Source organism: Hyaena hyaena, unplaced genomic scaffold, assembly GCF_003009895.1.
Source record: "Hyaena hyaena isolate Hyena2069 unplaced genomic scaffold, ASM300989v1 scaffold_226, whole genome shotgun sequence".
NCBI lineage: Eukaryota > Metazoa > Chordata > Mammalia > Carnivora > Hyaenidae > Hyaena > Hyaena hyaena.
This window is the reverse complement of record NW_024080858.1, coordinates 962004-971224: the sequence shown is the minus strand read 5'-3', so window position 1 is coordinate 971224 and position 9221 is coordinate 962004. Positions and strand designations below refer to the sequence as shown.

The window sequence follows — 9221 nt, the reverse complement described above, 5'->3', positions numbered from 1 at the left end:
CTGGGTGCAACCATCTTACTTTGTCTACCTGCTTCCAAGGGGTCTATGTGTTCTTATAAACAGACTTTAAAAAAAAAAAAAAGTATCAAATGTCAGAGGATTGAACTACCAGTATTTACACATTCAGGGTTTGCCTCCCTGGTAAAAATGTAAACAGAACCCCACCACACTACCTATATTCTTTCCTTGAAGAACAAGATCTTTAAAACACTCTGCTTGTGCTAAAATCGCAGAGCTACCCAAGTTGGGGCTTGAGAGCTTCTAGCTCGCTATTTTGTTCCATGCCCGAGTGGTACTTTACCAATAAATCTGATTTCAGCTTTTCCCCATCCCCTGCTCTCTGTCTTAAAATGCTCTGCTGGGGGCATCCAGGGAAACTGACCCCTTGCCGAGGGGATGGAAAGGGCCCTGAGCGGACACTTTACTCCCACGCTGAGTTTCCCAGCCTATGCCCCTCTCTGAGTTTCTGCCCCTCTCCTACCGCCCGGCCACCGAAATATCTAAACGGTATTTCTCAATGCTGCGGCCCAGGACTGCAGTGGCTGAAGAAGCCGCCCCAATCCCCCGCAGCACAGGAGCCGGGCACCCACACCACCCCTCTCTCCATCCGCACTAACCTTGCTTTCCATCCCCAACCACAGACGGACTCCTCGGAAAGTGCCCAGCGGGAAAGGAATAGACTGTCCCTACCGAGTCCTTGGGGTGGGGCTCCCTTGGTGGGGTGGGGCTCCCTTGGCGGCCTGGGCCCTGACTCTGCCGCCTTCCAAAGTACAGTATCCAAGCTGGAGTTAAGGGTCTCTTCTGGGTGTCCCCAGCCAGGCCCGGGGGCGAGTCTCAGGCCGCCCTGCGCTTCTGTGCACTCTGCCCTGGGCTGCCTCTGATTTACGGCCCATGAGGTCCTGATTGACACCCTTTTCCACACCAAACTCCATCAGGCCGAATCGTGATCTACATATCCGTCTCCCTTTGCGACTCCCAAACAAGCCCGGAAGGGTATTTCAAGCTCCTGCCAGTGTCCGTCCCGCCCCAACCTCTTTCCAGCGCCCTCAAGACGCTCACGCCACGCGGCGCCGCGGCCCTGATGCCCTGCGCGGCCCGGTGACTCACAAGTGGAGATCCATTTTCCGTTATAATGCGTTCAAGATCCCTAAGGCCAGCAGTCTAAACATCCACGAGCCGTCCTCCCGATCTGCCTCTTAAACTGCGGTTTAATGGTTCCCCTCCGATAACTAAACCTGCTTTCCACAGATGCCCGCTTTTATGGGAGAGGCAGGAATGCAGAGATATATTTATATGTTTGTTCATAAAAACTGGAAAATAAGCTCTGAACACGCTGTAAAAAATATTCAGTTACTTACCAAACAGGCTAGTGACACCAAGGGAACACTGATACCGGCCACACCACAAATTCGGGGAATCGAGGTGCCTGCGCCTTGAAATCGCGCGAGGTCGTCCCTGGGGCTGGAGTCCCTGAAGAACATGGAAAGAAGGGTATTTACAGTCGGCTTGGCCGTTCGTCCGGTGGTCTTAGCCATGATCTTCAACAGCAGCCACGATACCCGGAGCCGCCTCCGACGGCCCGGGCCAGGGTCGCGTGGAGGGTAGGTCAAGAGACCTCGGACGCGCATTTGCAGCGTGTGCCCAGGTCGGAGCCGCAGCCTGGCCGCGCGCGCGCGCCGCCGCTCCGCCGGGACCCCGCCGCCGCCGCCTCGGCTCTCGGCCCGCACGAACCCGCGCGCCGCTGCCCGCTGATCGCCTTGCCTCGGTTCCCCACCAAAACACCTCCGAAAGAAAAGTCTGTGTCCCCTCCGCCTTTTTTCGATTTGTTTTTAACCAGAAAAGAAAGCAGAGTGATACTATACCTGGTTTGAGATTCTTCAATATTTGAGAATTGGGGGGGAAAAAATAATTTAATAGGAAAGCATCTGCTAAACACTTGCATTCACCTCTAGCTGATAAAAAAGTTTTTTTAACCCTGCCCCCCCGCGTTTTAATTATCTTATGGTTATGAAGGGGCAGCCAATCCTGGAAGGGGACTTCGACAATTAGCAACGAGAACATCAAAAAGTTTTATTGCGGAGAGCGAGAGGCACCGCCCCTGCCGCCCCGGGATTGGCGTGAGGAGCCTCTGACGACATATATTAACCCGAGCAGCCCTAAAGATGTAGCTGTACATGGAGATCGTGCTGGGAAAATCCGCTTCCTGCCCTCACCGCGTCCCGCCCGGGAGAGCCGCCGCCGCCGCCGCCGCCCGGGAGCCCCCTCGGCCACCGCGCGGACCCCGCAGAGAACCCGAGCCGCCGCCTTCGCGCCCCGAGGCGCCTGCAGGGCCCCAGATCCTCCCCCAGAAAGAAGGAGAGGATCTGAGAAAATGGATGCACTGAGACCTCTCTGAAAGCCCTCCGAGGGAGCCCGAGAGGAGTGAGGACACGTTACCCGCTGCTAAAATCACATTCAAGGACCAAAAAAACAACGACCAAAAATTTCATTAAAACAATAAGCGCCCAAGAACCCAGACCGGGCTGGTGGGGGGAGGGGAAGGGGCGGGAAGGGGAGGGTCGCACGGAGGTAGCTTCCCAGTGAGCAGTCGACCCCGCCGCCTCCCTGCAGAGCCGGGCCGGCTCCTCCACCCGCGGCTCGGACTCGCCCTGGGACTCCGAGTTAGCTTCGCTGCCGGGATCGCGGCCGCGCTGGAGCCCGGCGACTCCGCAGAGCAGCGTCGCTGGAGCCCGGGCGCCTTTGCATGAGCACGAGAGGAGTCCGCCTCCCTGCAGCTGCCCGGGAAGCAGGAGCCGGCGCGCGGGCCGGGGAGCCAGGCGGGAGCCGGCGGCGGCCGCGGCCGCGGCCGGGGGCGCACGGTGCCGGGACCAGCTCGCCGCGCCCTATGGGGAGCCGGCGGCCGCGGCGCTGCTGAGGCAGGCCCGGCGGGCCAGGCGGGGAATCGGGGCCCGGGCTGCAGCAGCCCCCTCTGCGGCTGCCGGGCCGGCCCGGGCGCCCGAGGGCTGGGGGGTGGGGGGTGGGGGAGGCCGCCCAGCGCCGAAGCGGGGGCCCCGGCCGAGGGCGCGGCGGGGCTGCGCGCACGCTGGGGCGCGTGGAGGGGCGCGGAGGGCGATATGAGTCTCGTGGGGGGCTTCCCCCACCACCCGGTGGTGCACCATGAGGGCTATCCGTTCGCCGCCGCCGCCGCCGCCGCCGCCGCCGCCGCCGCCAGCCGCTGCAGCCACGAGGAGAACCCCTACTTCCACGGCTGGCTCATCGGCCACCCCGAGATGTCGCCCCCCGACTACAGCATGGCCCTGTCCTACAGCCCCGAGTACGCCAGCGGCGCCGCCGGCCTGGACCACTCCCATTACGGGGGGGTGCCGCCGGGCGCCGGGCCCCCGGGCCTAGGGGGGCCGCGCCCGGTGAAGCGCCGGGGCACCGCTAACCGCAAGGAGCGGCGCAGGACTCAGAGCATCAACAGCGCCTTCGCCGAGCTGCGCGAGTGCATCCCCAACGTGCCCGCCGACACCAAGCTCTCCAAGATCAAGACGCTGCGCCTGGCCACCAGCTACATCGCCTACCTCATGGACCTGCTGGCCAAAGACGACCAGAATGGCGAGGCGGAGGCCTTCAAGGCGGAGATCAAGAAGACAGATGTGAAAGAAGAGAAGAGGAAGAAGGAGCTGGTCAGTACCAGGGCGGGGGCGGGGGAGGGGTGTGCAGAGGGGCTGCGGGGTTCGGGGCACCGGTGCTACCGGCCTCTTTCCAGTTGGGCTGAGCAATGACATCCCTCCTTCTCCGCCTGCATCCGAAGCCCAAGTAGTTTAAACCAGGTTATGGAAAAGGTGGTTTCCCGAAGCAGCTGAGGAGATGGGGGAGGAAGGCAGGCGGCGGCAGCAGCAGCAGGAGATTAAGAGGGATGCTCAGCGCTGGCGATCTTCCCTCCGGGTTATTGCTGTTCCCACGGGCACATCGGGCATGCCTTTCGGGACCCAGGGTCCCCATTGATCTTTCGATTGCGCGGGCCTAATCACTCCATGTCTTTTAGAGCCTTCCTTTGGCCTCCAATCCGATCTCGCTTTCAGGTATTTCTAAAATAAGTCGCCCAGAAGCGCTGGATTCCAAGTTTTTACTATGGGTCCCTTATCCCCTTCTAGACAACTAGGCCACCACTGATCCTAAGAGACTAAGGTTGTTCTCATTGCAGTGCTCAGAAGATAGAGAGGTAAACATAAATAATAAGTACTCTTAACTTCAAAATGCAGCTCCGGTTTCTCTTCGGAGACGAGGTTAAACTGTAACTGCCCAGATAAGTGTACTTCATGAGTCTTTCTTGTTTTATTCGCAAGAGCATTTGAAGACAAACAGCAAATACTAATATGGTCGTTGTTATTGTTGCTAACAGTAAGGCGGAACTACAATTGAAAAGTAGTTTTCTCCAGTTCCTACCAAGTGTTCACAGGTTGGTGGTGGTAGGAGCACGGCTATTGCCATGAAGGGCCTGGGAAATCATCCCATTTGTCTAGTTTTTCTTCTTTGGGGCCTGTGGCGCTTTAGTATGTGCATAGAGTGACCTCCGGAATAACTAGGGATTGCGGAGGCCTCGGAGGAGAGGCACTGCCGGGGGTGTTGGGGGCGGAGAGCCCTTGCAGGCAAGCCCCGGCCAGGGCAGAGGGAACTTCTCCCCATCTACCCTAGAGCGCGAATATGGGATTGCGATTGAAAACAGGGAAACCAACTTTAGCGCCGACCCCTACATCTGGAGTCAGAGAGAAGGCCCCCAGCTCCTCCATAAACTACTTGGAAACGGCTGGTTGTTTATAAGCTTGCCTATCCGGTAGTTGAGCGTTGCAGGCGCCTAGAAGGCCTGTGCGGTAGCTAGGGCTGCGCAGACCTTCGTAGCTTTTCTGCTGGGGCTAAGGCTTGAAACCATCCCCTTCTCCTCCCTTACTCATTCTCTCATTATCTCCGTGTCTCCCCGCAAAGCGCGGGGGTAGCGTGGAACCAGGTCTCCTTTCTGAATTTCTCTTTCCACTTTTCTCTCCTTCGCCTCTCCCCTGCCCAGAACGAAATCTTGAAAAGCACAGTGAGCAGCAACGACAAGAAAACCAAAGGCCGGACGGGCTGGCCGCAGCACGTCTGGGCCCTGGAGCTCAAGCAGTGAGGAGGAGGAGGAGGAGGAGAGCGCGAGTGAGCCGGGGCCCAGGAGCCGGAAGCAGACCCAGGACTCCGGGCTAGCTCTCCACGCTCTGCTCTGAGGACTTCTTGCATTTGGAATCATCCGGTTTATTTATGTGCAATTTGCCTCCCCTCTCTTTGCCCCCCTTTGAGGCATCCGCTCCCCACCTCCCCCTCCAAAAAAAGTGGATATTTGAAGAAAAGCATTCCATATTTTAATATGAAGAGGACACTCCCGTGTGGTAAGGGATCCCCGTCTTCTCGTAGATTCTCTGTGTGTGAATGTTCCCTCAAGGCTGTGTAGACACCAGCGTTGCTCCCATCCCACTTACCCAACCCTTTCCAGATAAAGACAGCAGACAGTAGTATGTATGTAAAGTGTATCTTTAATACTTGGCCTTTGGATATAAATATTCCTGGGGATTATAAAGTTTTATTTCAAAGCAGAAAACGGGGCCGCTAACATTTCGGTTGGGGTCGGTATCTAGTGCTGTCTTTTCATCTGTGGTCGTTCCCTATTCGAAGATGTTTCCAACAGCTACTTGTTTTGTGCACTTCCGTCCTCTAAAACTAAGTGGAATTTAATTAATATTGAAGGTGTAAACGTTGTAAGTATTCAATAAACCACTGTGTGTTTTTTTTACAAAAACCCCCATCTTTTAATGGTTGATACCTCAAAAGAGTTTTGAAAACAAAACTGTTATACTTGTTTTCATAATATTTAAAATATTCAGAAGTAAACTAAATTATCATGATTGCCTCTAACTTTATTTGAAAGAGTCGGTAGTTCGGGTCAGTCATCGACGTGACTCCCACCCTCCCAGGGAAGTGTCCTTGGTGAAAATCCTGCTAAAGGACCTGGTGGAAGTCCTGTCTCCGTACCTCTCCACCCTCAACCCCTAGCCCCCTGGAAAAGGTGGAGTGGTCTGTATTAGGAGGATCTGCGGCCGAGAGAGGCCTTGGCAATTCGCTGGCAAGATGGAAAGGTGTCCTTGTTTTCCTGAAATCAATCAGATGCCATTCTGTGGGGATTTTGATTTTTGTTTGGGGAGCACCTTTTAGATGGAGGAGGTTTGAGGAAGATCCCAGGCGTTATTGCAGCCACAGGAAACAGTCTAGAGTTTGAATTCAAAATAGAGGGCTTTCATCCAGGAAAAGAAAAAGAGGGGAAAAGAGGTTTTTGCTTGTAGTCTTCATCAAGGGGATTGTCCTCTGAGCCGGCCAGGGGAGGGGAAGAGCTTTCGGGAAAAGGTGCATGATTAGGTAACAAGGAATTTTACGTCAAGTAAGAAATCGCGAACACGACTTTAAAGGGGGGTGGGAGGGGGGGGGCTAGATTTACAAGGAGCTACAGGGAACTCAATATTAACTGTGCAGTGTCTGAAGTCTTCCCAGCCGCAGGCCAGCAGAGCATGGGGCTCCCTCGGCTACCCGCCGCAGCCGCAGGGGACTTTACCCTGTCTGAGGTTTGGTCTCCCGGAGTCCCAGCACATCCCAAAAGGAAGTCCCTGAGGCCTTCTTTGCCTGTAGTCCCGGCTGGAGCCAGAATCTCTGCTCTAGGAACCCGAGAAACTGAAGTGCCATAAAGGACTCTGCAGGCCGGGGAGGGGAGGAAGGAGGGGAGAGATGCCATGGGGGGGGGGGTGGAGAAAGGTGAAACGTATTAAAAAGCGGTTTGTTTCATGAAACACCACGTATATAAATCTGGTGTTAGGGAGGCTTGCCAGAAGGTTTTCATCTTGGAACCCATCCTCAGGGTGATGTTCGCACCTTGGCTCCAGGCACAGACCCTCCCCCAATATCCCAGAGGTTCCCAGGGCTCGCGGGTACCCACTCTGAGCCGGCCGCCTGCAGCGGGGAAATTCGCAAGTGCTGGGGGCGAGAAGAGCAAGTGGCTCTGCGGGTTCCTTCTGCGGGCAGCTGACAACGCGAGGGCGAGGGGTTAGAACAACTCGGCCAAAGCGATCTGAACTTTCTCCCCTCGGGTCAGGCGGCGCTGGGCCGATGTGGTGGGCGCGGGCTGTGTTTACAGACACTTGCCTTTGTTTATAGCACTGGGGGGGGGGGCATAGGGAAGCGCGCCCTGATTTTCTATTACTCTCGGGATTCCTGTCGGTTTGACTGAGTGGCTCTCTCCCTTTCCTGTCTCCAGCGGCCTTTTGCATCTTTACTTTAATCCGAGAGAGAGAGAGAGAGACTTCAACATCCCAGAGGTGGAAGACTAGACTTTACCAAAATAGTGGATGAGTAGTGGTGGAGATGGTGAGGTTTTTAAAACACGAACTAGAGAGGAGTTCTCTTCAACTCCCCGTGTTCCCGCGCTGGCCTTGGGTAGCTGCTCTTCTTTACCATCTGGGCCTGGAGGCACTTTTGCTGCTCTAACGCTTTTTCTGGTTTATTGAACACCAGCAGAGGAGATCCAGAAGACCCTGGCAGCAGCATCGCTATGGGGCAGCTTGCTGCTACACATGCTTTAAAACCCGCGCTGCTGAAATCCGTCCTCTTTGTCTGGCCGGGGCCAGGCGCTGCCCGCCTCCTCTCCCGCCTGCCGCACAGCCTCGTCTGGCCCAGCAGCACCGGCCCCGACACCTCAACCATCTCGATGTTCCAACCTGTGGGAAATCCCAACCGGCCAGACATCCAGCAGACCCAACCCCCCAGGGGACCGAACCCCTAACTGGATGCACACCCTAAGTGTCAAGACAACCCAGATTGTCCGTCTCGACAGTCACCCAGGACATCCCAACCTGCCCAAAGCACCCCGCCACCCAACATCCCTACCCCACCTTGTCAAGTACCGGGAAGTGAGTGCTATGCTGGACGGGCATTTCTTCTGAGCTTCCATGCTTCTCTCTTCTACACATTTATTTCTTTTAACTCCCTTTCTTCTTTGCTTAAAAAAAATGTTTCCAACCTCTTGCCTTGCAGAATCGGCTAAAAGGCCTCTGTTTTAATTGCTCGGATAATGTGGTTGCTGCCATTTTGTTAAAAGCAATCACTCCTGCAGCGAAATCACAAGCTCTCTAGACAGGCCGGAGCCGACAAAAATGCAGGATTTGACGTTAAAAGCTAAATGGGAAGCTGGGGCGGCGGAAGGTAAATTGATGGTAGATCTGGCTGTCAGGGGCCGGCCCCAGACCGACTCGCAGGCCGAGGGCCTGATAACCCTGGAGCCCTGGTGGGGAGAGGGCTCGCCTGCTGTGTGTGTGTGTGTGTGTGTGTGTGTGCGCGCGCGCGCGCGCGCGCGCGCGCGCGTTTGTGTTCCTACAGACCCCTTCTCAACTTCTTGGGAAGTAACCTGGAAAACTCAACAGAGTGGGACCTAAGCACACTCCTTGCTCCCCATCACATTTTTCCAGGACTTGCAGCCCCCCAGCTGGGACACTAAGGACATCTTTAAGAGCTTTTTTTCAGGTCGAAATTATGAAAAGGAGACAGCAACATCACTTGGGGTTCTTCCTGCCTTCTAAATCCCGGCGGCCCCTATAGGGGCTTGGTGGGAAGCTCTAGAGTGGGAGTGGGTTAGCCATTAGGTCTGGGCACCTGGGGAGGGTGGACCTCCTAGGCCGCCCACTTCAGGACCAAGTGGTCTGGTCAGATGAGGTGGGTGCAGCCGTGGCGCCAGAGAGGGTAGCAAGTGTGCGTGACTCCGGGTGGAGGGTGTCTCGACCAATTCTCCCTCACCTATGCCTCTACTGGCCGCTGCCCGCTGCTGGCGAGGGTCACAGAGCTGGTATCCCGCCGGTTGATAAGGAAGATGGAGGGGGAGTTGTTTGCGGATTTCGCAGGAAGGGGTGCCTAGGGTGAGAGTGAGCTCAAAATCAAAGCCACAGGGATCGAAAGGAGGCCTGTGAGCTACTTCCGAGACTTTAGTTTTGCAGAGAGAACCCCAGCCAGTTGCAATGGCTTGGGGTGTGCGTGCAGGCTACGCTGCACCGGTCAAAGGATGCCACAATAGCCAGCCAGAACTGCATTTGCACCGCGGGTCTACAAAGCGCGGGAAACCTCTCAACGATTCCTGTAGCTTTAAAGAAATGCTGTGTCTAACACTGCACGTGCGG

The 9221-nt window shown here is 56.1% G+C and overlaps 1 protein-coding gene across 1 annotated transcript; it reads left to right on the top strand.

Annotated features, from left to right (window-relative positions):
- Positions 1-3041: 3041 nt before the first annotated feature.
- On the top strand, positions 3042-5880 carry HAND2 (heart and neural crest derivatives expressed 2). Its single transcript, XM_039243235.1, has 2 exons — positions 3042-3668; positions 5048-5880. The coding sequence occupies exons 1-2, from the start codon at positions 3114-3116 to the stop codon at positions 5144-5146; spliced, it is 654 nt and encodes a 217-aa protein (XP_039099166.1). The 5' UTR covers positions 3042-3113; the 3' UTR covers positions 5147-5880.
- The last annotated feature ends 3341 nt before the right edge of the window (positions 5881-9221 follow it).